The sequence below is a fragment of the Mesoplodon mirus genome (assembly GCF_964341445.2).
Source record: "Mesoplodon mirus genome assembly, chromosome: 11".
NCBI lineage: Eukaryota > Metazoa > Chordata > Mammalia > Artiodactyla > Ziphiidae > Mesoplodon > Mesoplodon mirus.
Genome location: NC_138987.1, coordinates 48540982 through 48568354, shown reverse-complemented (window position 1 = coordinate 48568354; position 27373 = coordinate 48540982). Strand labels below are relative to the sequence as shown.

General features: G+C 37.3%; 1 protein-coding gene across 2 annotated transcripts in view; it reads right to left on the bottom strand.

Annotated features, from left to right (window-relative positions):
• Positions 1-27373, bottom strand: part of PDZRN4 (PDZ domain containing ring finger 4) — a gene marked incomplete at its 5' end in the record, with an annotated part of 383776 nt that overhangs the window by 71069 nt on the left and 285334 nt on the right. For both annotated transcript variants that reach the window (XM_082636895.1, XM_082636896.1), the window contains one exon: positions 2107-2363. In XM_082636895.1, coding sequence (XP_082493021.1) covers positions 2107-2363 — 257 coding nt within the window. The remainder of the gene's footprint in view (positions 1-2106; positions 2364-27373) is intronic.

Genomic DNA, 27373 nt, shown 5'->3' with positions numbered 1-27373 from the left:
AGTACAGTTAGTATCTTGCTTGCTGGTCTAACAGGTGAACCCTCCTAGCTTAAAGCTGGACAGGCTTTTTTTTTTTAACTTTTTATTTTATATTGGAGTATAGTTGATTAACAATGTTGTGCTAGTTTCAGGTGTACAGAAAAGTGATTCAGTTATACATATACATGTATCTATTCTTTTTCAAATTCTTTTCCCATTTAGGTTTTTACATAATATAAGCAGAGTTCCCTGTTGAGAAGCCCATTTGGACTGGTAAAACATCAGTGCCTGCTATGTGGGACATCTGATGTGTTTCCCTGGTCTTTGACTTAGTAAGTAGGAAGTCCTGCTGTGAAGAACACCTTATTAATTCAGTAAACATTTACCAAGTATCTACCAGATGCCAGGCCCTATGCCAATTGCTGGAAATCGGTTGGTGTCTTTTTAATTGGGTAGAGCAGCAAAGTGGGAATTTTAATATAGTGAGATAATTAAGGGGAAAATAGAGACACTATGAGAGTACCTACTACAGTCCTAAGAAGTCTGCTAGAAGAGGTTACCTTTCAGCTATGATCTGTAGGACTTGGGAAGGACACAGCGTACTGGTTAAGGGAGTGGGCAGTGGAGTCAGACCTCTTGGGCTCAGGAGCCTGGCCCTATTGTTTCCTTGCTGTATGACCTTGCCGATTACATTTGTTTCCTCATCTGTGACATGGGGATGGTAATAATATAATGTATGCCTTCAGAATGTTTTTATGAGGAATAAATAAGTTAATAATTGTAAAACACTTGGAATACTCCCTAAAACATGTTAAGTTAGCTAATAAATGTTAGCTATTATTCATTCAAGAAAGTATTTATTGGATGGCTACTCTGTGTCACACTCTACTAATGAATATTGTATACTTGTTTGCTTGTGTATTTTTCATCTCCCCTGTAGAATATAAGCTCTAGGAGGCAGTGGATTTATCTTTTGTTCCCAGTTTTATGCCCAGTACCTAGTTCCAGTGCTTGGCACAAGGGGCTATTTAATAAGTAAGAGATAGATGACTAGAATCGTAGGTCAGACAAACAGAGCCCCTGTCCTCCTGGAACTTGAAGTTTCAAAGAGTGGTTTCCAAAGCATGGCTGCACATTAAAATTGCCTAGGGAAATTTTTTAAAAATTCTAATGCCTGGGTTTTGGCCTGAGGTGGGATTGATCTGGGCATTGCATTTATATTGCTTTTCAAAGTTCCCAGGTGATTCTAATGTACACGTGTGGACCACTGAGATGGACTTAACAGAAGCCACTAAAGGGCAGGCGGGTGTCATGACCAAGTGTACATTTTACTAAATGGAGCATGGATTGCAGTAGGCAGTGAAAATGCAGGCTAAAGAGACTACTGCTCTTATATTTCAAGCTCTCAATAATGTTTAAATATTTGCTTAAAAGTTCACAGAACAAAGTGTGTGGAGCAAAACAGACTTCCAAAGCTGAAAGGGTAGCATTATTTGAATAAACTATCTCTAACTGCCTTTAACTCAGGTAAAAATTGAAAAGAAATATTCCTTTAATAATTCCTTATTCTGTAGCTCTATACTTCCTCTCGGACAGCCAGGATCTTTGGTTCAAGTCTCAATATATCAGGTAATTGCTTCCTTTGGAGAATTGCACTTTAATAAATTTCCTAGTGTCTCCTTTAAAGAAGAGAAAAGCAAAGAGAAAAAGAGAGAGAGGCGACCCACAGAGAAGAATATAGTGCCAACATGCCACTTCTGGGTCTGTCTTAACAAGGTTTTTGGCAGCTTCGGTGAGAAAAGCTATTTCCCTGACCAGTTCTCATGAGCTGTGTGAAGCTTGTGATGACTGGAAATATGAAGATGAACGAATCAGAGCCAGATTTTTTCACTCAGCATCTCAGCAAGTATGATTCCTGAGCTGAAACAACAGTGCAGGTCAGGAAAAGTAAGAGCAGGACAGCTGAGAACTAATTGGATGGAGACACAGTTACAGACACTTTCCAGACAGAACTGGGAGCTTGTCTCCATAATTGTCAACTTGCTACAGTGACTGTTTCTTCCCAACACCTACTTTCAAGGACGAATGACAACAAATATGGCTTTGGGAGAAATGACAGAAAAATACCTGTCTGAGAGCAGAAATGGACAGATGTCAGGCACTGGAGGGGTGGGTGGCCTAAGTTTGGCCAGGGCCATGATATGTTCAAAGGTGATGTCCGTCTGAGTGCTGGCATTCACGAGCCGCACTTCTGGGGCCGTCCCATAGGCTGGTTTACTGAGAGGTGTTCGCCTTAGCACCTGGACAACAATGGGCTCCTTGGCATTTCGAAAAGCTTCCACTGCCTCCTCATGGGTGGCCTTTGAGAGATCCTTCCCATTGACCTGCAAAGATAAAAGGACATTGCTCATCTCAGAGGAAAGAACAGAGAGACTGTCATGATAGATTAAAAAAAGGTGGGCAGGGGAGGCTTACACCAGCTCTGCTATGAATTTTGTAAAGGAATATTTAATCAGACATTGACATTTATTGAACTCTTCATCAGCAGGAGAAAGTGAAGGATACTAGGAAAACAGTTATTTCTTGTACCTTTAGGAAGCACATCGTCAGAATTATTAGTAAAGATTTCAAAACTTAAACAGCACACAAGCCTCAGCAAATGTTCAAAATCTTCAGCTAGGTAGAAATGTTAAGTATATCCTTTTTAAAAAATGATCTATCAATCTCTTGGTGGTATTTTCAATATTTAATCAGTCTTACTGACTTGCAATCTAATTTTGGGGGATATTGTCAAATTTCTTTCATATTCATCATTTTTATCCAAGACCAAATTATTGCTCACGTGCATATTATCCTAAATCTTTGCTATTCAAAGTGCGGTCCATAGGCCAGCAGCATAAGAGATTAGAAATGCGGAATCCCTGGCCCTATCCCAGACCTACTAAAGGAGAACTGGCATTTCAACAAGATTCCCGTTGATTTATACGCACAAGAAAGTAGCACTGCTCTAAAACACCTCTGAGTGAGCATACCATGTCCCTTACCTCCTTGCCTGTTTTCATTTATACCAGTTTATGACTCTCCAGCGTAGCCCTGGACATAACAGAGGAAGAGGTGATGTTTGTCTTTGCCCTCCATCACTGTTTCTCAGTTGGGCCAACCATTGGCATTTGGGAGATAAAAATTATTCTTTTAGTGATACTCTCCCACACCTGCTTATTTAGGGCCATTGATGTTCCCCCACATTTTTGGCACCCAAAACAGCCACACTCTTTTCTGATCACCCTCTTGAGAGGCAGTACAGAGACTGCTCTCAAGTTGTCATCAATTTATTTCCCTAAAATAGGTCCTGATAACAGCCTCTTAGTGGAAGTTGTGTTTTCATAAAGGACTACAGAATCCTGAAAGAACTTCAAAACTCCCACCCACAATGAATCAATAATATTGGCTTTTGCAAATAGGAAGACATACTTGGGAGTACAGTACTGTGCTCAAAACCCCTGAAATTATACCATTTCTAGACAATTAAACTACCCGCCTGTTGGTGAGGCTCTGATAACTGCTATGCACCAATAAATCCTTAGAGATCCCTGGGTGCCTTCAAAAGAAGCAAAGGGAATCACTGAGTTGCAGCCAGAGAGTGATTGGCTGACATTCAAATGAGCACATTTTCTCTCCCTGAATAGACAAAGAATATGTGCATGCTCAAAGCAAATGTGGGGCATTTGGGGGTAAATGATACAATGCCAGGTAGAAATCATCATGTCCTGTAGAGATAGGCTTAATGACCTGGAGGAGCTAATTTGCTCAATCGACCCTGAAAGAGTTAATGTGCCTTCAGAAATTGAGCAATTAAGTTTCCTCACCAGCACCATATGACCCAGTACAGTTCTCGAATAACTAGTAAGAAACACCAGTTGGAGATTTGGGTGTGTACCTACCAATGTGCACACTCACTAATCTGTGCATTTATTCTCTCATTCTTTTCTCCACAAACTAAACTTAAACATTCCCACTGAGTTTTCTCTGGCACAACCTTGGAATGGCTTGATGACTTTGGGCATACAGGAGGATGTGAACGTGGGACACCTACTGACCAGCATTCATTCCTTGAGCTGCTGTTGGATGACAGGCACTCTGGGCTGAGGCCACAACTCCTGAAGACCTGCAGTCAGCAAATGATAAGAGAAGTTCCAGGATGGAAAAGCACAACCTAAAATCTGGCCTCTCATGATGAATAGCGTCATCTTCTGTGTCTCATATTGTGGTCAGTATTTATAAATTCCAGGGTTATGGAAGATGATCCCGTGATAGATAATACTGCTCTGTCAGTATCTATGTGTTAGGGAAGAATTGCCCTTTTGTCCACATGTTTCCTGCTTCATGGTGTCCCTTTGACTTAGTGAATATTCACTCGTACAAGATTTCATACCCTTCCTTCTCTGAAAAGAACTCCCGGTCACAATCTGTTATCAACTATTTAAAATCTACTGGAATTATGTCAATAATGTTACCTTTTCCTATAAACCTTGCATCTGGAGTAACTCTTAACAATGGCAGAATGAAAGAAGACAGAGCCCTTTTTGAAGGAACTTCAAGCAATATCTGAGGGTAAGGGGAAAATAATTTGTGGCCATGGTTTCTTCCAGTCATACATTAAATCCTACTAATGCATAAATTGTGTGTCATTAAATAATGAACAGACAAATGCCATTATTCTATTTCTTCCCCAAGGTGGCTCAGTACCTTGTCTATAATCTAGTCTTGATATTCCTTTGTTTCTTATTTGTTTTAGTGATCTTCAAAGCAAGAATAATTTTTAAAAAGTGAGTTCCTTACTGATAATGATTATTTATTTTATGTTCCAATAAGGTAAATAAGATTATTTTTGCAAAGTTCAGAAAAGTATAAAAAGTTCTGCAGAAACATAAAAATTGCTGGAGAGTATTTTAGGCTGTGAAATTATTAGTTCTTATTGTAATGCTTAGTATATGCAGATATTAGCTTTCATACAGCAAGATCAATAGCTATTGATTCTAAGAACTGTACATTCATTCATTTACAATCATGGCATTTATATGCAAATTTCTTTTTTTTTTCCTTTAAGATAATCAAATACAGTCTTAAAAAAGGACAGTCAATATAATCTCAAGTATCTTACTTCCCTATTGGGAACGCTCTTTTCTTCCAGTTATCATGTAGCTGACCTCTATTTTCATAAGCTATTTAATATCTCTCGAAGTAAAGAAGTCTATGACCTTTAAAGGCTCTGCTGCCCCATGTGATCCCTTAGAAAATGTAAGCACTGATGATACAAAACACTTTTTTTTTTCACTTCACCTGAAGTTCATCAACATACTGTTAGCCTACCAAAAGGTCACCCTTTTATAAATTATGCCTTTCACAACAGAAAAAAGATTAGCTTTAATTGGGATTTTCTGTCAGTTGCTTTGCTCAGTTATCATCAGTTTCAGCTAGGGAGAAGAATAATGTTGGAAGAATACCTGAGGTTTTAATCCTATAGAAAAATTCTGTAGTAAACTAACAAATAAATGAATAGCAAAACTTTGTTTTTTTCCAAATGATTAGATCCTAAACCAACAAGGTATTTGGTATTTCATGGTGCCATATCCTTATCATTCTATTTTCCATCATATTCTCTCCATCCCTCCCTTTACTCCTCCTTCCCTCTTCCTTCCTCCCTGTCTCAATCTTGGTTTTGTATGGACAACATATGTGAAATGAAACTGGAGAAGGAGAAGCCGTCTATTAAATGTGTTCCAGTTAATACAGGTAGTTAAGAGTGTCGATCCAAACTGTTCTAGTTGCCTAGTAAACAGAATGAAGCAGAAGTGCTAGAAGTTGATTTTCAGGAGAAAAAAACTGGATGAAGAGTGTTGGGAGCAAAATTGATGGGAGGAAATGAAAGGTAATTTGAAAATTAAAAAAGATATACCAATGTATTATGGGGGTGTGCTTTAAAGTGTACATGTGGAAGGGTTTCAAGAAGCCTGGTGATTTGATTTAAGCAGGGTGTAGAGAAAAAGACCTTTTTCTTTTTGTTAAATGGAATGAGTGAGAGGTTAGAGCGTCATAATAAACAAGAGAAATATATGATATAATTCCCTCTATTACTCTAACATCTGGCTTTTTGAGAACTGTGGCCAAAACTGATTTGGTTCTAAAGCTACCTAGCAACTAGAGTATAACTGAAAAGACTCATGGAATTGCTGTTTGATAAGAGGCTTGCGGCCCCAGAATGGGGTGACTGGACTCTGAAATGGTGATTAAGTTACCTGATTTGAGGTAAATGAGAAATCAGGCACATTATTGATAAAGAGGTTATCAGAATTGGTAGCAGCATAAAAGAGGAAAGGAAGATGCCAATGATAGAAGTTGAGGAGAAATAGAGACATGTGGTTATCCTCATAAAAACTAGATTTGGGATTGGAAGCAAGTGGAAAGAGTAGCCTTAATCATGCCAAACCTGAAGCAGTTCTAAGACATTCAGACAAACTAACAAATAAATGGATGGTAAGTGACTAAAAGAAGAACTAATCGTGGGAAGCCATTTCCAGAGAAGGTCCTCCTCTCACCCCTGCACTTACTTTATCAACTTAGTTGATAAGTTGAAAAATATACACATTTTTACTGCTATGAAAAAAGTGTCTTGTTTCTAAAAAATTATTTTCCATTTTACTGATAGAGAGAAGTGAATAGGAGAAAACTAGTAACTTTTCAACAATTAATGCAAAAAAAGTATGAATACATTTGTTGTGGCAGATGGGCTAATTAATCCATAAGCAACTTGTGAATGTTAAGTAAAGAATATAGCTTTTCATATGTAAACCAAATCATAGCATCATTTGATGAAGCTTCTGTTTAATGAACAATCAATTTACCCTTTGGGATAAATTGCAAAATCTGGGCTACTTGTCAACAACCTCCCCAGTGTGACTGGTGGCCTCAGCTTGGATATGAGCTCCTCTACTTGGATTAGTCCTCCAAATCCATACACATGCAAAATTTTCTTGAGTATCAGAAAGCAAACAGGCTTTTCTCTTTTCCTTTTGTAGTGCAAACAAGTGCATAAAATGACCAAGTCACCCTGGTGAGGTTCCATTTCCAGAGTCAGCTGTTTGGGATGATTAGGGTTTCCAAATCTCTGTGCCTCTGGTAAAAAATAAGGGTGTTTAAGCATCTTTGCCTTTCATGGGAGAATACATATGGGAATACTCAATAGAAGAAGTATAGAATACCAAGGATTGTGTACAATTTCAAGTTGAGAATAAGCAAGCATAAAACACTTGAATATTGTTTTCTTAATGTTAATAAAACATTATTGTTTCATTCATTCATTTATTTTCAGCTTTATGGAGGTATAGATGACAAAATTCTAAGATATTTAACAGGTACATGGTGGTGATTTGATATATGTATATATTGTGAAAGGATTCCAAACAACTAGTTAATTAACACATCTATCACTTCAATTAATTACTTAAGTTTTATTTAAGTGAGAACATTTATGTTCTACTCGTTTAGCAAATTTCAATTCTATAATACAGTGTTATCAACTACAGTCCCATGTTTTACATTAGATCCTCAGACCTGAGTACTGTAATTCTGATTGGGCATGACAGTTTACAAGAACTCCCACCCTCATGAATAACTGTGAAATTAATTTTGATTAGAGTCCCTATGTGAATGCTGATCAAATTCTCTACTTGATAATTACAAAGGTGTTGAAAAACATGGCCTAATAACAGTTTATATAAGGAAGAAGCAATATTTAAATTGCTACTAAAATGTTTGGTATGAAAGGAATTTAAAATACTCTGAACTCTGTATTCATGAAAACACTTGTCATATACAAACTATAAAACAATTTTAAGGAATTAAAGCATATTGCTTTTTTCTAAACTTGGTATGCTTGATTCTAGGTGGACATCTGTTATGTAAATTGAGGGCAGCACAGCATAAAAAAATATTTATAGTAAAAAGAGCTCACAGAATAGGAATTGTGCAAAATGTTGTGAAGAAAACCTGGTGAGAGATTGACTAAAATTAATTTTGACCATTTAAAAAACATTATCAATGAACAAAACAATCACTGATAGGTTTGTGATAATCACATAATTTTAGAAGTTGAGAATGTAAGAAATGTTAGATTGTATTAAACCAAAAAGTCTGCATAGTTCAGTGTTCTTTTGACAGTGCTGTTACTAGATTTTGGGAAGAGAATATGGTAATTATCACACAGGATCTAATGAGCAGACTTATTCAGAAGTGATCCTGGGGCTCCTTCTGGCTTGTCTGGACTACAGGGTTGGTAGCTTCATTTTCCTGGTGTGTGGGGTGTTGCAGCTTCCCTTGAGCTCCAAAGGCCCCCAGTGCTGCATAGTTGGCTTTCCCAGAAAACTGGAAATAACTGACTTATAACTCAGACAGCCTGAACCTTCTGTGTTTCCTTACTGACAGTGTGCCTATAAGAGAACAACAGTGGGGTGGGGTCCCTCCACTGGAATACAGACCCAATGCATGTCCAACAGTTTCAGGTCCCCTCTGTGCTGCTGACTCCTGATTTGCATGTTCCCCCAGTAGAGACTGTAACCTAACCTATAACTCGTGACATTGTAGGATTTGCCCTTATGGACCCTGTGTGACATAATACACATTTACAACCTAAAGAATTGAATTTATTCAAAATGCTTCCATATGTAACATTAATGAATTGCAGACTTCAATGAGATATTTTAAAAGCCTAATATTAGGTTTAGTTCATTGATTGTGACACTGTGAGGTCACTACGGTAGGACAGTATGCTGTTTCCTGGTCCCTTTCATAGTACCTTTTGATGGCGAGGTGTTCCCAAATGCAAGCAAGACTCATCTTCAATTTTTCTTATTAAGATGTTATAGACCCGTTATTTGTGAATTTGTCAGAGCCGTTCTTGAACCAATTTATAATTTTGGTTATAGGAAATCTTGGGGATGCATCTTTCATAATTGCTTTTCCTCTATAATCTTTTCTCTGTCTTAATTTTTGTATCTCTTCTTCTGTATTTTGTTTCTGTCTTTATTCTCATTGCCACACTTCTCTTCCAGGCTTTCCTGTTTGGGATTTAACAAATCAAATCAAGAGTGGTTTTCTATAAAAATTATTCCTGTTTTTAAGGAACAGGTTTTGATAGTTTTGATTCTTACTGGGGGAAATAAATTAAAATATATACAACATAGTTTTATTTACCTCATTATAAATGAATTTATTTTCCCTCCCCTCAATGAAAGAAATGGAAGCTTCTCCGCTTTGGCACATGAGCTGGTGTTTCTTGGTTTGTCCCTGAGATCCACAGTCTACTGTTTTCTACCCAGCTCTGTATACTCTGGGATGCTGATAACCGTACTCCATGTCACCAGGCTCCCTTAGTTTACTTATTGTGTTTGGTTTGGCCAATAGCAGGAGAGGTAATGTTCTGTCTTTATCCAGCCCCTCCCCACCTGGCTTTCAGGATGGCAGCTCTTGCCAGGTTTGGTTCGCAACCTGGCTTACATTCCACCTTCATGTCTGCAGGTAGTAAGGGGTTCTCTTTCTATTGTTACTCCCTGTGTTCTCTTAGCTCTGCTCATAACTCTGCAAGTGTTCCTTCATACAGCCTTCTTCAATGAAACCCTTTGAGTGTGCCTTCTGTTTCCTTCTGACTAACTAGACATGAAACTCCTCTGATTTAAACAGTAACAACAACAAAAATATGGTAAAAGCTAAAATTTACCACCTTTGCAAATTAACTTTACCATCAAAATGAGTTGCATTGAAAAATACAATTTCTAGTTTCTCAGATTCAGCAAAAGTCACACATTTTTAAGGGAGAACTAAAAATGCAACTTTTATTGAGATCATATAGCAGATGTAAAGTATTTTTGTATTATAGGTATACAGTTATTTTGTAGACAATCCCTCAGCTTGGCTTTGACTAGTGTTGCTTCTTGATTAGATTCATGTTGTATACTTTTGTCAGCAAGGCCCAGAAGTGTCTTTCTCAGTCTATTCTATCAGGAAGCAATGGTTTTTCCCTTTTTTAAAAAAATTGTTATTGGAGCACAGTTGATTTACAATGCTGTATTAATTTCAAGTGTACAGCAAAGTGAATCAGTTATACATATACATATATCCACTCTTAGATTCTTTTCTCATATAGGCCATTACAAAGTATGGAGTTCCCTGTGCTATACAGTAGGTCCTTACTAGTTATCTATTATTTATATAGTAGTGTATATATGTCTATCCTAATCTTCCAGTTTATTCCTCCCTCACCTTACCCCCTGGTAAACATAAGTTTGTTTTCTACATCTGTAACTCTATTTCTGTTTTGTAGATAAGTTCATTAGTACCCTTTTTTTTTAGATTCCACGTTATTGATGGTATTAACCTTTATGACTTGATGAGACAGAGAGAAGGAGCAAGAGATGGGGTGGGGAGGAGAGGAGGGAGAGAGAATGAATCTAAAGTACACATAAGAGGTTAATGTTAAATTTTAAAATGTTAAAATTCTAGATGAATGGTATTTGAGAATTCTTTGTACTACTCATAACTTTTTCATGAGACTGAAGTTACGTGAAAATAAAATGTCTCAAAATATTGTTATATTGTTATTAGCTACAAAGGGATTTATGCTATAATCATTTAGAGTTAGCAAATAAGAAACTGATGGATACCTAGCTTCCTACAGAGTTTGTTTCTGTATTTGCATATCTTTAAGAGGAATAAATTCTTGCTCTGAACTGAATGTCTTTTTTCTTGGGCACACACACACAGACACACACACACCCCTACAGTGAAAAACACAGATTGCTATCACCAACTTTATCATTGTCATAACAATTCATCTACTGAGTATCACCTGAAATCCTGTTCTCCTCCAAGCTGAGCTATTTAGAAAGATAGATGACTGCCTTCTGGCTAATTGTAGGAGTCCTTTCATTACTATAAAAAGACTTTTTATATCTCAAGGGACTCTATAAGCAGTGAATAATGACTTGAAGTCTTTGGAGAAGAGTCCACTGATGAAATGGTAGGATAACAACTACTTACTGACCTTTTACTTCCTAAGATAATACTAAGCTGATGTAGTTGATTATTAATAAACCTATCCATTGAGCTTTGACACATCAGATCCAAGTATGTGAAACTTAATGAGAAATTCTGATGGAGACATAAAATTTCCTGCAGCAGGCCTCAGGGTGTAAAGACATAAGGCATATATAGGGCAAAGGCTGTTAAAATGAACTCAAATTGTTTCATTGGATAGAAACTTCATTGTAATTAAATGACCCAGATTTTCTTTAAAAATTACTATAAACAGCATCAGCAACTGAGGATTTGAACAGAGCTCTTCATCTTTCATGTTCCCTGAACAAGAGAATATGTACTCTTAGTGCTTGGACAACATCTCTTTGTCCCATTTTTGTGATGAGAGCACATATGGATATCAAGAACGTAACTTTGGGTCTCAGCCACACTAGCACAGTGCCAAAGAAGTTCTAAAAATAACTATCAGTGAAATGAAAGGAATATTAATGCTCTACATAGTTACTAATGAGGGATGAAATAGTGAATTATTTGTAACAGGGCATCAGTCATGGCAACATCAAAGATGCCGAGGACATCTTCACCGGAGGTTTGCTGCCCCCTATCTGTAAGAGGGGTCTAATGCTTAGCTATTTAAATGCTTCTGTGAAATAAACATTAAATGACAAGAAGCTGACTGTTTTGTCTAGTACTGTAGTTTAAGGGCCCCAAACATGCTTGGCACGTACTTGACAGTCAAAAAAATGTGTTAAATAAATTTTCATATATTTCTCTATCAAGATTCATGTTAAAAGAAATGTGATTGGATTTGTCATTAAAGTTACTTGTGTTTATGTACAAACTACATGCCTTTCACTGCCCAGTTCTATTTTGTAGCCCATTTATCCATCCAGGTTTATTTACTTAAACCTACCATAAAAATGGATTTGAGTGGCAAGGAAAGGCATCAACTGCTCTGCTCAAGAGCCCCACCCGCCATTCAGTGTTATAGTACAAAAGAACAAGGACGTGGGAATCATTCAGGACTGGGGTGTGAGCAGAGTTCTCAATATCAGTTGTGTGGGTTTGAGTAAGTTATGTAAACTCTCTGAGCCTCAGTTAATTCACCTGGAACAGGAGATGATAATACCTACTCAGAGAGTTGTGGATGGGATCACATAAATAGTACAGCTAAGGCAGCTGACATGCTGTGATGTTGATTCATGCTTCCTTCCTTCCCTCCCTTCCTTCCTGAGTAACTCTTGAGTGACAGAGACCAGGTGATTCTCTGAGGATAGAAGAGAATACCTGTGCTTAAAGGCCTGGCAGCGATAATAACAATACTACCGGTTAGCACTGAGCATTCCTCACAAAATGCCAGAAGCTGAGCAAAGTCCTTGGCCTTTACTCTCTTGTTCACACCCGAGAACAATTGTGTGAGGTAAGAACTTTATCCCCGGGCTTCCCTGGTGGCGCAGTGGTTGAGAGTCCGCCTGCCGATGCAGGGGACACGGGTTCATGCCCCGGTCCGAGAAGATCCCACATGCTGCAGAGCGGCTGGGCCCGTGAGCCACGGCCTCTGAGCCTGCACACGTCCGGAGCCTCCACAATGGGAGAGGCCACAACAGTGAGAGACCCGTGTACCGCAAAAAAAAAAAAAAAAAAAAAAAAGAACTTTATCCCCAACTGAAAGCTGTGGAAGCTGAAGAGCAGAAGTTATAAGGAAAGGCACCTGCTCTCACAATCTGCTAGGACAAAACAACATATACATCTGTAATTGTAAGTAAACTTGTAAAGAGCTGACATAAAGGAACTAATAGAGTGCTATGGAAGCTCCAAGGGCCAACTATACTTGGGAGTATTGTGATTTCACTCCAGGACTTGACATTTGGGGTGGTCTTAAAAGATGCAGAGTTTCATAAGTTGCAAAGACGAGAGTAAGGAAGGGAATCCCAGGGCAAAGGTGTAAACGAGAAAGTGCTCTGGGAACCGGTAAGAGATCTGGTGTGACTGAGTACAGAGGCATTTGGCCAAGTGCAGGACAAAGAGGCTGGAAAGGAGGCTTTGACAAGATCCCAGTGTCTTCAATGGGCCATGGTGTTGTATTTGTTTTAAGCAACACATTTCATCTGAAAGGTAGCATGGTCTCATTTGGGTTTGGGGATGGTAACTCTGAAGTCTATGGTGAGACGTAACTAAATGAAAACAAGGAAACCATTTAGGAAGTTACTTGGAGAAAATGATCAGTGCCTGAATCAAAATGGGGACAGTGTGGATGGCCCAAATGAAGGAGGATGAATAGGGCTGTAAAATGGTACTCTGATACTCTCATTCATGCATATTCCAATGGGACCTATCAGAGTGGCAGATTTTCTACTCTAATTGACTAAATCTACCCTGTAAAGAAATACAAGCTGTAGAAGTTGATTTTTTAAGTATAAAGGTATAAAGACATTCTAAGTAGATGTTGTTCATCTCCTATGGACTTATATTTTCAGTGATTATTGTAGAAATCAAAAACTACTCTTCCAATGTTCTGAAACTGCCTTTCTGCTTAGTACTCACCTAGCAAAGTGGGTAACTTTCTCACTATAAACACCACACGCACTCACTCTCTTTCTCTCTCTCTCTCTCTCACACACACACACTCATATAAACTCACAAACTCACACACATACAAACATTTTTATAATTTCTATAGTCCTCCACCTGAATCATTTATAGCTTTCTGTGGGATACAAACTTAGAAAGATATTTTACCCAAGTGGATATATAGGAGTTTTAGAACATGGGGATTAACCCAAGAAAGTAGAACTTGCATGATATATAACTGCCTCTTCACTACCAGTATCTCTAACCTAGTGCTTGGAAGATGAAAGGTTTTTCATACCAGTTTGAAAGGATAGGACAAAAATCTGAACAAACAGCCACCACCCTATTAGAAGTGGGAGGTTTAATTCATTTTCATCAATCAATTCTGCCATTTGAATTCATTCTGACACTTGTTGAGCTCAACTGATGACATGAAACTACGGTAAAAAGGGAATTTCCCCAGGGAAATTCACAAGCTTTTATATCCAGAAGTAAAGCCACCTGAATTTGTGCCCATAACCTTCCTAACACCATGCTTCCAAATTCCTCAAATTCAAGAACTTTGAAAAGTGATATTTTGTTCTATATTTATAAAAAAATAGATAGCTGCCTGAGGCAAAAGACAAAGTAAATGCATTTAAAATAGCAACTGATGCTATTTTATATAAAATAGCTGGAATTTGCCCCAGTAATTTCATTAACTTCATTGTCTCTATGTGTACCTTGAAATGGATAATAAAGATAATAACAATAATAAAAATTTGTTGAGTGCTTACTGTGTGCCACATACTCTACTCAGTACTCTCTGCTCCTAGAGGTGAAGGAATTATTATTAAACTCATCCTCTAGATAAAGAAACTAAACTTTAACAGCTTAAGCAATTTCCACAAGATCACATAGTTCCTGAGTGAAAAAAAATCCCAAGATTTTTCTTAAAATTCCTATTAATTCTTTTTACACATCAATAGAGGTACAGAGCCTCTAAAAACTGGACAAGAGGATTGGTGGGTTTATTCTTCTATTTTCTTTTAGTAAATAATTCATAAGACTACAATTAAGTAATCAACTGTAGGCAGTCACAGGTGTAGATAATTGTCTCAACATCTGTCCCTAGGACAAGAAAACTCCAGTTGAACAGTGAAAAAATGTTTCTGTAAAATGAATAGTTTAGACGAGATGCTATTCAAAGACCTTCACAGTCCTAAGAAAATCTATAAAAGTATACATAAGCATGAATATGCACTATTCTTATGCAACACTGAAGTCATTTAAAATTTTGTTCAAAAGAACCCCCCACCTATTTGTTTTCTATAAGTGAATCAAGTAAAGCTCAGACATGAAGGTGACTCAAGGACCCATCAATCTGCCATTGAACTTTTACCTTGAGATGCCCAGTTCAAGGCCCAGGCTCGAACAGGTGTGACACAGTTTTGTTACTTCCTCACAGCAGTTCAGTGGCCCACTGAGGTGTGATGGATAAAGTTGCCAGAGAAAAGACCACCTGGGTTCTCTTGTGTTTTTACTTCATTGGACATATTACAAGAAGTGGTTCAAACAGAAAGAACTTCTCCAAAACAGCAGCTGGACTGTATGAAAAACTGTAACCAACTCAAGGCTTTGGGTCTCTCTAATGGCATGCATGTAAAATTAGACAACAGTATTTGAGGGCACTTTTTGAAAACTGTGTTTTACATGGCCCTAACTCTCCTTCAGGAAGCAAATAAGACTGAGGACCAGAGCGAATGTAATTGCAGATAGAGTCATTATATTCTTAAATTTAACCTGCCACAAACATTTTTCTGTACTCACACTGTTGATTTTTACTTTGCTCTGTTTGGAAGAGTGGGGGAGACGGGCATATTTTTGTAATTTTAGTTCTTTCAAACAATTAACATATGTACGGTTTTCAAATAATTTTCAGCAGATAAAACAATCCTGCCAAGTCCTGGTAAGAAGCTCTCCATTGTTCCATGTCTGCACAAATTACACTGCATCTCCAATGATTTTATGTACATTTAATCACTAAAGATTAATTACATGGCATATGGAAACCAGTGAAACACTGAAGAGATAACTGCAGTCTAAGTGCACATGCAACTAACTTGTGGCTTTTTAAAACAATTTTAATTAAAAGTACTAGAAGAATCATCGGGCTGAAAATATTAGGAGCTCTGGGATGGATGAGCTTAGCATAGCTAATTAATTGTATATTTAATCAAAGCAGCCTTTGGCTGAATTAATAATCCATTTTCCTCTGGTAATAAATATTGTAGTTCTGTAAAAACAGAGTTTATAATTTCCAGAATGCCATATGCACAGAAGAGTGGGACAGAAACAAGCATTTCCACACCAGCTTTCGAGCTGAGCTTGATTTTGTTTATTTAGAGAGGATGCTGTCTATATCTCTTTCATTCGTTTTAAATGTCATCTTGCTGTAGCAGCTTACAAATAGCTGTCCCAGAGTGACTTGGACATTTCAAAGGTGTAAAGAATAATCCAAAAGGAGTGACTAGTAGAATGCTAAATGAAGTCTGATTTTTTTTTGCACCACAAAGATCTCATATTTGAGAGAACTTGAAGTAGTTCCATTTTAATATGACTGCTAGGATGGTGAAACAGCATTAAACAGTTCCTTCCCTTCATTTCCTTTTAAATGGCAGAGCAGGATTCAGAGATTTCTACCACCTGCATCCTGGTAAAATGCTCAAATCACAGAACCAAGTTGAAACACCCTTTCCTCATGATAGATTTTACTCTGAGTGACACACACATACACACACACACACACACACACACACACACACACACTCTTCTCTGCTCTTCAAGATTCCCTGCTAAGCATAGTATATTTTTGTTCTTATGACCCTTTCATTAATTTGGGGGAGAGAAACTCTCTAATAGTCACATGCTTTTCATATGATCTAAGATTTCTTTCTTCTTTTCTTCTTGCAAGCGAGATATAAATTCCAAGAGTTTTGCGTAAGTAAGGAGATAACATAAAAATTAATCTTATGACTATTGAAATTCTAAATTAAATTATGATTACAGATGGCATAAGAAAAAAAATTTAATCTTAGATGATGGGTTTTTCCTATCTTTTAAGATGTTTTAATATGTGAAAATTAACTATTATTGTTTCATATTTTTAAGATTTTAATGGTAGCATGTAGGAGTTACGGGTGGTTGAATAAATAAATCTTTAACTTAAAAAGCATCTTTTAACATCATGGAGGACACACATTTTTGTATGCATCTGATACAATTGCTTGACACACTAATCAATTCATAGCATACATTCCATTTTTCTGGGGGTTATGTGGTTTTCATATGAATATGTATGAATGAAACAGATATGAATTAGATAATTAAAATTATATCAAGTGAAAATATCTTTATTCAGTCTATAGTGGGCATTAATAAACTTCTAGGAACCAGACCAAGAGAATAAAGCGCAGAGGTAAAAATTTGCCAGTCTCCCGAAGGCCACCATTAACATCATATGATCAAAAGTAGCTCTTATTAAATACATGAAAATGTCTTCAGGGCCTAATCAGTTTATAATATAACATGCAATTTCTAAAGAGAACAAAAGTGTTAAAGACAATTTAAAAAAACTGTACAGGTAGCCTTTTCCTTTTAGAATTAGGACTAGTTGGCGACTCATGACACAGGCTCTCCCAATGTCCCACTAAAATTATATATGAAGCAACAGGGGAAAATAGTTCACTTGGACAGTGAAAGGCAGCATTATTCACTATTACTTTATTTGCCTAAATTTTCCCTTACTGATTGAACCAACTTTCTCTGAGGATTCATATGGCACTGGGATAACTTAGGCATGTGGTGTGTATGTGTGTGTGAGTGAGCATGTGTGTGTATGAGTTGAGTTACCCACTGGACACTAAGAAAAGTAAAGTGGCAGATGTGCTGCGCCATCTGGAGAGCAACCTCAAAGATCCCAGCATGGGCTTTCCTGGTGGCGCAGTGGCTGAGAGTCTGCCTGCCGATGCAGGGGACCCAGGTTCGTGCCCCGGTCCGGGAAGATCCCACATGCCATGGAGCGGCTGGGCCCGTGAGCCATGGCCTCTGAGCCTGAGCGTCCAGAGCCTGTGCTCCACAACGGGAGAGGCCACAACAGTGAGAGGCCTGCAAAAAAAAAAAAAAAAAAAAAAGATCCCAGCTGCGCCCACACTCACCCTGGAATATTCTGTGCCCCTCACAGTACAAAAGCCTACTCTGCTCTGTCCTGTTGGAACCCTCAGAAGATTATTCTAATAACTCAGACCTGAGATTATGTACTATTAGGGTTGAGAAGGTGAAACTGAAGAAATGCAATTCCACCAAGAGGTAGATGGTAGGAATTTCTTGAAATGTGTGGGGAGATTTACAAAACAGAAGTTCAAAGTAGAGGATCTTAGAGGACAGACAATCCTAAAGACAGGGTCCTCAGGTGAACTCATGAGAGGATGCTCCTGCGGAACTTGAACATCTTTTTTTTTAGACTATATAAAGATGCCATATTTAAAAGTATTCTTCATTTTATGTGTATTTGTCATAAGTTATTTACTTTTCTTTAAACCTTCTTGTCATGAGAAGAGAGAAAGGGAAGGGGAAGAGAAAGGGAGGAAAGAGTGAAAGCAAGAGAGAATGAGAAAGAGAGAGAGAGGGAGAGGCCTGAGCCATACTTATGTACTTAGCTTTTGTTTACGTCCAGTGCTGCACATGACATCCTTGTAAAGAAAGGAAAGTACTATTTCCCTAACCCTAACCCTAACCCTAAAACTAACCCTAACCCTAACCCAGAGACAGTACTATTTTGAGGGTTTGAGGTTGCTTAAACAGTACATGACAAGATATTCATCAATGTGCCATCATAATGCACAAAGGCAAAGTAAAGTAAAGGGAAAAAGTATGACTGTTCAGCCCTAGGTTTGATTCCAAGCTTTGCCCCTTGGCAGCTGTGTGACTTCAGGTTGATCAAATGACTTTTGCAAACTTTGGTTTACCCATCTATATAACTGGGGATAATAATGCTGATCTCTAAACATTATGACAAAGTAATGAGAAAATAAATAAAACAACCAATATGTGAGATAGAGTAGGAATTCAACAAAATATGGAAATTATTTATATTATTTTCTTATCTGCATGGCATTCAAAAGGGTTCTCTATCCAATGTTTATCAGAGAGTGATAATTATGGCACATTTAGACATGTTGAGAAAGCATGCTCCGGAGATTTTTGGATAGTAAAAATTTAAAGAAGTAAAATGTTATACAGAGAGAGAGAGCATTGGATTAGTGGTCAGAAGACCTGAATCCTTATTCTAGACCATTTGTTACCAATGTACACTTGGAAAGTCACTTAAGCCCTCAAAACCTCAGTTCATTATAAGTTTCAAATACATGTGAAGTCAGTACAGATAAGTTAGTGCCTGATATTTGCAATCTATTTAGCAACTTATAAGTTAATTGCCTCACCAATATTCATCTCCCTACTCACAGGAGATTTAAAGATGATCCACATCTTAAATCAGAGGTAAATATTGGTTTAATTGATTTTTGCCAAGGTCATACAACAAGTGGTAAAGCTGGGATTAAAGCCTGGGCTGGCTCTCAGCATTCTTGTTATGCCACCATGAGGCATCTCTCCTTCATTCTCAACCTGTTGCCTGGATTAGTTAATTAATCCCTGTACAGCATATAGGAAATGGTTGTTAATTTAAATCCAAATATTACATTCTTAGCAAAACTGCTTATCAAATAAGGCAATGAAAACAAGAAGAGAGATTCTATTATTGATTTCCTAGTTCTGATAAGTATTTCTGAGTTAACTAGAAACTAGAGCACAGAACTATTGGTTGAACTGGGCTCTTGTGAAATGTACAATTTGATAACTTTTAGAAAGCTGAGGATCATGGTCAACTGATGTCACCATGACATTTTTACTAATTTCCTAAACTTAACAAATGACAGCTTCAGAAAGTTAAGAGTTCTGTTTAGAAGAAAAATCTCAGTAAAATATCCAAAATTTATGAAGTCTAAGTCTTTCAAAATAAAGTAAAATAACAAATTTAGTTTAAAGAATGGCGAGTTGACTTCCTCTTGTTGCTTAAACAGTGAGTAAATTGCTGGGATTCCAAACATGGAGGTAAGTTCCATTCACATCTACTGCTCCATTACCCCTGCAATTACTTTAATACAGGAAGCTTGAGAGGAGCAGCTGGTGGAAATGATTTCCCAGGTGACTGGATTGCTGAATAGCACAATCGCCTTTAGGCTGGGCTTTCTCAACAGTGGTGTTGCTGGCATTTTAGGCTGGGGAATTCTTCCTTGCGGAAGCTTTCTTGTGCCTTAAAGACGATGAGCAGAATCCCCGTCTTCTACCTACTAGATGCTAGTAGCCTCACCCCTCCCACCACCACCACACACACACCACCAATTGTGACAACCAAAAATGTCTCCTAGAGAGTAAGATCATGCCCAGTTGTAAGCTTCATTTTAATGACATTTTACTCCATTAAGATTGAAGAATGCTGGCTCTAATAGACACCTGGGTTTATTATAAGACTGTTGAAACACTGCTTAACATAGAAGTTAATGGGCAGAAATTAACCTCTATTTCATGTATTTTTAAAATTTTATAATTATATATAGTCATTTTTTAAGGGGAAAAATTGACCTGGAAAATACCTGAGTAAAAGAGTAAGCAATAGTACTTATAAAAAGGTCTCTGGGACTTCCCTGGTGTTCCAGTGGTTTAGACTCTGTTCTTCCACTGCAGGGGGCATGGGTTTGATGATCTCTTGTCAGGGATGTTTCACATGCCATGGGGCCCCAAAAAAGGGGGGGTCTCATTATGTTCCTTTTTTTTTTTTCTGCCAGTCAAGAAAAGTTAAATGTGATTGTCAGGGTTCTTTCATCATGGTGTTGTCCTGGTATAGAGACCCAGAAGTTGTCACTTGTCCATCAGCTACTATATGTTGGATTTTTTGAATTATCATTAAAGTGGTAAGATCACACTTTGTTGGTGATGGCCATATGACAAGGATTAAGATGACAAGGATCCTTGCATTCCAGGTGACCTGCAATATTTATTCCAACAAATATTGTGTTTCAATAATTTTTCATTATAGATTTTATTTTCTATATTTTATTCAATGTATAATTTCCTCTAAACTTAAGTTTTCCACATCCTCCCCAAGTAGTGAGACCCACATATGCTTGTAATATGCACCCTAATAAATAATAGCTTAAGCATTGTTAATATGAATTGAAAAATTGTTTGAGATTCCATGTACTCTTTTTAGAAATGTGCTGCTCCACATTGATTATCTGAACACTTCATGGCATTGCTGACTTGGGACAGGATTTAGGATGCTGGATAAAGAAACGTGGAAGGGATAACAGAATGTACTTTTGCAGGACTAAAAGTCTGTGAAGCATCACCAGATTAACAATAATACCTGGTAACATTTACTATGGAAATAGTAGTTAACTATTTGGAGCCTTTGGCATGACTATGTACTGTTTTTTTGGATGTTAATGGAAAGAAATATAGCTGACTCATTTCTTATTCATTCATTCATATATAATACATTTCTTTCTAGATTTAAAAAGGCTGCATACATATGTATTTTCTAAAAGGCTACAAAAGTCAATTATTATGTTTACCCAACAAGGAACTACTTTTTCAACTCTAGAACTCTAATTTGAGAAAATGCTCACCTCTCAGCTAGGAGACATTTTCCATCTTACCTCATTAGGGTGGTTGAGCATGATATAGAAAAGGGTGATCAAGTGTGACAAAACCTGTGCTCTGTCTACACTAGTTGCTTTCACTATAATTTTAATTGTTAGATATCAGAGCTTCAAATATTTCTACTAGATATCAAGAGACAAGCCTTATAAATTAAAGAATATTGTTGGTATATAACCAAACATGTAAATAGATATTTTGCATAATTAGCTAATTTTTGGAAACCAGCATATTTTTAGAGTTTACAATATTAAACTTTTTTTTTTTTTTTTTTTTTTTTTTTTTTGCGGCACGCGGGCCTCTCACTGTTGTGGCCTCTCTCGTTGCAGAGCACAGGCTCCGGACGTGCAGGCTCAGCGGCCATGGCTCACGGGCCTAGCCGCTCCACAGCATGTGGGATCTTCCCGGACCGGGGCATGAACCCGTGTCCCCTGCATTGGCAGATGGACTCTCAACCACTGCGCCACCAGGGAAGCCCAATATTAAACATTTTAATACGTATAGTTGAGGTTCCCTGCTTATAGTCTTTCAAGTTCTAGGGCTATTTAGAGTCAGTTACAGTAGAATAGAAGGCAAATGATGTTATTAAAACTCAAAGCTAACAATTATAATTTAAAATATAATTAGGTGTTGAGACCTTTCTAGTGTGTAATGTTATTCTCCTGTCACAGCACTGGGAATACTAATTAAAATGAAAAATTAGAAAGTAATTTTTCTGAGTCTGTGATTAGTTTCCTCTTCCTTTTTTTCCCTTCAATTTTCATTCATGAATTCACAAAAAAGAAATTACTGACCACCTGCCACGTGCTAGACAGTTTTAGGCACTGAGGTAATATAAGTAAACAAGTCAGACAAAATCCCTGACCTCATGGAGTTGACATTTTAATGAAACAAGCATACAATAAATATAGTAAATACTTCATCTATTTGTTAAGTGCTGTGAAAAGACAATTATCTGTTACTTGCTAAGCAGAAAATAGAGCAGCATGAGGAGAATTGAGAGTGGGAGAGGGGAGTTGTAATTTTTCTTTTTGTGGTCCATGTAGGTCTCATTGAGAAGGTGCTGACGTTTGAACAGAAACGTAATTAAAAGAAAAAAGAATGCTCATGTGTCTATCTGGAGGAGCTTGAGGAGAAAAACAGCCATTCCAAAGGCCCAGAAGAGGAAGCGTTCTGTGCATCTGTGGGCAGCAAAGAAGAAAGGAGACTGGAGAAGAGTGAGTGGGGAGAGGAGTGATGGCTGAACTCACAGTAACTGGACACATACTAGTCCACTGTATGGATGTGGCTTTGACTCTTGGTTGTCTTTCCGGGAAAGCTTTCTCCACTTTTCTTACTTTGGTTTCTTTTCCCTATTTTCATTCTCCACTTTCCCATCTTAGTCAATCTGCCGCCTTCATTCTCTATCATCACACATATTCTCCCAGCTGTTGCCTTTTCCTCCTATTGTCATTTCTCTTGCCATCTCCCAGTGGACTGTACACACAAATAATGAGGCCTCATTCATTCATCTCTTACTCTGTGTCCAGCATGATGTATTAGATGCAATCTTGTTTAATTCAATTTTTACAATTACTCTTTTAGATTACTGCACCTAAATGTTACATATTTCTGCTTATGTTGCACAATAAAGATTCATAAGCAATAGGATTTGAACCTCAGTTGGGTTGATTCCAACTCTAAGATGTTTATCCTGTTTTTTCTGGCTTTTCTATCCCCAACTCAATTCAAGAAGTATTTCAAACAGTGGATTTAACAGAGTAGGAGTCTTATCAAATTTATTTTTCAGTGTTAGAAGAGGCCTTGGAAGTCATACTGTCTAACCTCCCCTCAGTATCTGAATCTCTTTTATAGTGTCTATGCCAAGTGGTCATCTAGGCTGTATATGAAAACTTTTGGCAATAAAGTATCAAAATGTTTTAAAAATAGCACTGTTATAACATAGGTCCATGCTATTCCATTGTTTTGTCTTACATAAAACTGGAAACTATTGGCTGTGATTTTTCACATATTAATATTGAAAAGTTACTGTTGCCTTTTAGTTTTCTCTTCTTTCTTCTAAATGGTATTTCATCTTAGTTTATCTCTTTAAGCATTAAATTTGAAAAATATTTTAGGTATATTCTGGTTAAATTTTGTTTTTGAGGTTAAGTTGTAGCCAAGGCAGACATAAAGATGGTTAAGCTGCCTTGCCTCTAATTATATTTCAAAATAAACACAAATAGTAATGTAGGAAACAGGTGGCAGTAAAAATAGTAACACTTCCAGTGAGTCCTGGCATTCTGGGAATTTCCCGGCATGTCATTTCCGTACTGGAATTAACACACAGGAATAGTCAATCTCAAGGATCTAGTCATCTCAGGATAAGTAAGGGGTTCAAGCTGTCTGATGTAGCTTGTGCCAAGGACAGGATAATGCAAGTGCTGCCTGCCCAGAGATAGGCTTCTTCCAGCTCCCTCTGTAGCCTCTTCTGCCATGGTGTCTGACATTCCTCTTTTTCCTTATCCTCCCCACCCCCAACTCCAATTAAAAAATAAAAACAACACATGTTTTGTCTGGGAAAAGTAACAGATTAACATTCACTGCACTTTACTGTAGATGAGTTAATCAAGCCAACTTGTGTCAACACTACGATTTTAAGAAAACTGGGTCCAGAGCAAGTATATTTTTCTAGGAAGAGGTTGGGGTTGGAGAGGGGGGCCATTTTTGAAACTTGATATAGATGATTAGGGAGTCAGACTGGGGAGCATGGTAGGGACCAGTCATAGAGGACAGAGGGAGGTTGCGGTTTGAATGAACACAAAAAGTCAGTGGGTGGACTGGTGTGTAGGCACACCTGACCTACTGCATGCTTTTCTTCTGGTGTTTGTCACCCTAAATGTCTATCAACAGATGGATGGATAAAGAAGATGTGGTACATATATACAGCGATGATTTCAGAGTAAAATACTAATGTGTTCTCAAAGAATATTTGGACCCGAAACTTCACCTTAAGAGTTAGGAAACAGAATCATAAGGGCTAAGTGAGTAGTGCAAAGTCACAGTTTGTAGCAAATCTGGGGAACTGAAATCTGTCTGGTCTTTGGACTCCTTGGCTCGGTCAGGGTTATATTAGGTGAGATGAAAATAGGGAAAATAATAATTTTAATAGCTCACATTCATTTAGCACTTACTAGTCACCAAGTGTTAAATATTTTCCTCATATGTATTCAGCATGTAATCTAGCAAAACTACAATGAGATATCACCTCACACAGGTGAGAATGGCCATCATCAAAAAGTCTACAAACAATAAATGCTGGAGAGGGTGTGGAGAAAAGGGAACCCTCCTACACTGTTGGTAGGAATGTAGACTGGTACAGCCACTATGAAGAACAGTATGGAGGGTCCTAATAAAACTAAAAATAGACCTACCATGTGATCCTACAATCCCACTCCTGGACATATATCCAGAGAAAACCATGGTTCAAAAGGATACATGCACCCCAATGTTCATTGCAGCACTATTTACAATAGCCAGAACATAGAAGCAACCTAAATGTCTATCAACAGATGAATGGATAAAGAAGATGTGGTATATATATATATATATATGGTGGAATATTACTCAGCCATTAAAAATAATTAAATAATACCATTTGCAGCAACCTGCATGGACCTGGAGATTATCATACTAAGTGAGGTAAGGCAGACAGAGAAAAACAAATATGATATGGCTCATATGCAGAATCTTAAAAAAATGATACAAATGAACTTATTTTGATAGAAATGAACTTATTTACAAAACAGAAACAGACACAGACTTAGAGAATGAACTTATGGTTACCAAAGGGGAAAGGTGGGGGGAGGGAGGGGTAAACTGGGAGTTTGGGACAGACATATACACACTACTATATCTAAAATAGGTGACCAACAAGGACCTACTGTATAGCACAGGGAACTCTGCTCAATATTCTGTAATAACTTAAATGTGGAAAGAATTTGAAAAAGAATAGATGTATGCATATGTTCAACTGAATCACTTTGCTGTGCACCTGAAACTAACACAACATTGTAAATCAACTATATTCCCACATAAAATAAAAATTAAAAAAAACTCATTGTGGTAGAATGACCCCTCTATTATACTATTTGAATGGGTGAGAAACAAATGGAGTGATTTTAAGTGGCTGATCTCAATTCACACAGCTAGTTTATGAAGTCAGGTTTTGAACCAAAATTCTTAATTACTGTACTGAAATGAGAAAAGGCACTGACATTGGCAAAATCAAGTTAGTCAATTGGTTGTAGTGGGAAGAAGCCAGGCCTGCAATTTTGATTAAGGTAGGTTCAGGTTCAAAAGTTCACATGGATTTGCTTTGATCTCTTAGGATTATGTATTTCCAAATATATCTTCTCAATTTCACATTATGATAGAGCAAGAAAACTCAGTTGTGAGGAATAGCACTCCTTCAATTTTGCTATAGGACACTCAAAAGTCATCTATGTAATGCAGATCATTCTTCTCTTTCTTTTACAAATAAGTTGTTGAACTTTTTTGATGGGCCTAACAGGAAGAGCAGGATCTTACCCATAAACTCTTAACATATTTTCAGCTATTTAGCTACTTTAAAAAATGCATTTTTTTCAGTGGGATGCAGAATAAAACTTAAAAGAAAAAAAATAAGCACAACAAATTTAGATGAAAATAATACAAGTTCAAATGACAAACAAAGAGGGTTTCATTTACATAAATGTAACGTGCATACTACTGGATCCTGAATAAGTCACAAAGAATTTCTAATTGATTGGTTGTTTATTTTTTTCCTTTGAGAGGGAAGGTCAGAGCAAAGGTTAGATATTTCAATAAGCTGCCCAAGAACCTTTGAAAGAATAAATGACTTGCAGCTAGATGTCATAATTTAGGGATCCTGATGAAAACCATTAATTGTCAATGTGATGCTCCCAGTTGAACTCGTAGAGTCGAATTAGTCTGAGTTCTTGCAGGATCTGGGAGGATCATTAGAAGAAGCTTGAGGCTAAGCACAGATAGTAGGAGTATTTTAATATTCTTGGTGCTTTTACAAAGGAACAGCATACCATACATCAATTGTACACACTGCTCTGAAGCTCTAGATGGTGTCTGGGGTAACTCCAGCCACCCTCTCCTTTCTCCTCCACAACTGCTTCAACAACAATAACAAAAAGATGTTTAGGATGCTGTTTTCCAGAAGTCCTAAGACACCATAAAAATCTAAAGAAATCTCAAAAGAGACATATATTGTTTCTTATTCTTTTTGAGATTCTTCCCTTTGAAATCTTGTGTAAACTTACTGAGAAAATGAAAATAAATTGCCACTTTTTGGAAAACCTTAAACAATGAAATTTAAAAATAAAGAAAAAACCATAATCCTTGGTTATGGAGGACTCCTACTATCTACTCTTGGACTAAGAGGATAAAATACAAAATATTGAGAATATTTAAAAGCTCAGCTGAAATACAGGCTATCCTTTAGATTCTCCATACATTATATCTTCTGAAAAATTCCACTTTGTGACAGCTCCTCAAATGCTATTCAGTTGAATCTTGAACAACCATGGGGGTTAATCTGCATATAACTTATAGTTGGTCCTCCATATTTGTGGTTTCTCTGCATCCATGGGTTTCACCAACCATGGATTGTATAGTATTGCAGTACTTATTATTGAAAAATATCTGCATATAAGCAGACACTTGCAGTCAAACCTGTGTTGTTCAAGGGTCAACTGTACATACATAATACATAATGTCAGGATGAATTTTCTCAAAAGGTTAAATATTTTTCCATTTATATAAATAGAAATAATTGTATAATTTTGAAAAGTTCTTAAAACTCTTAAATAGAGTTGATCCTTGGCTAAACTTCCCCCATCTCTTATAGGAAGCCTCACTGTTAGAAAGTCAACTTATTTGTTCTGTCTCTAGTTCCCCTCTTACTATATGCTAGGTACACTCCCTT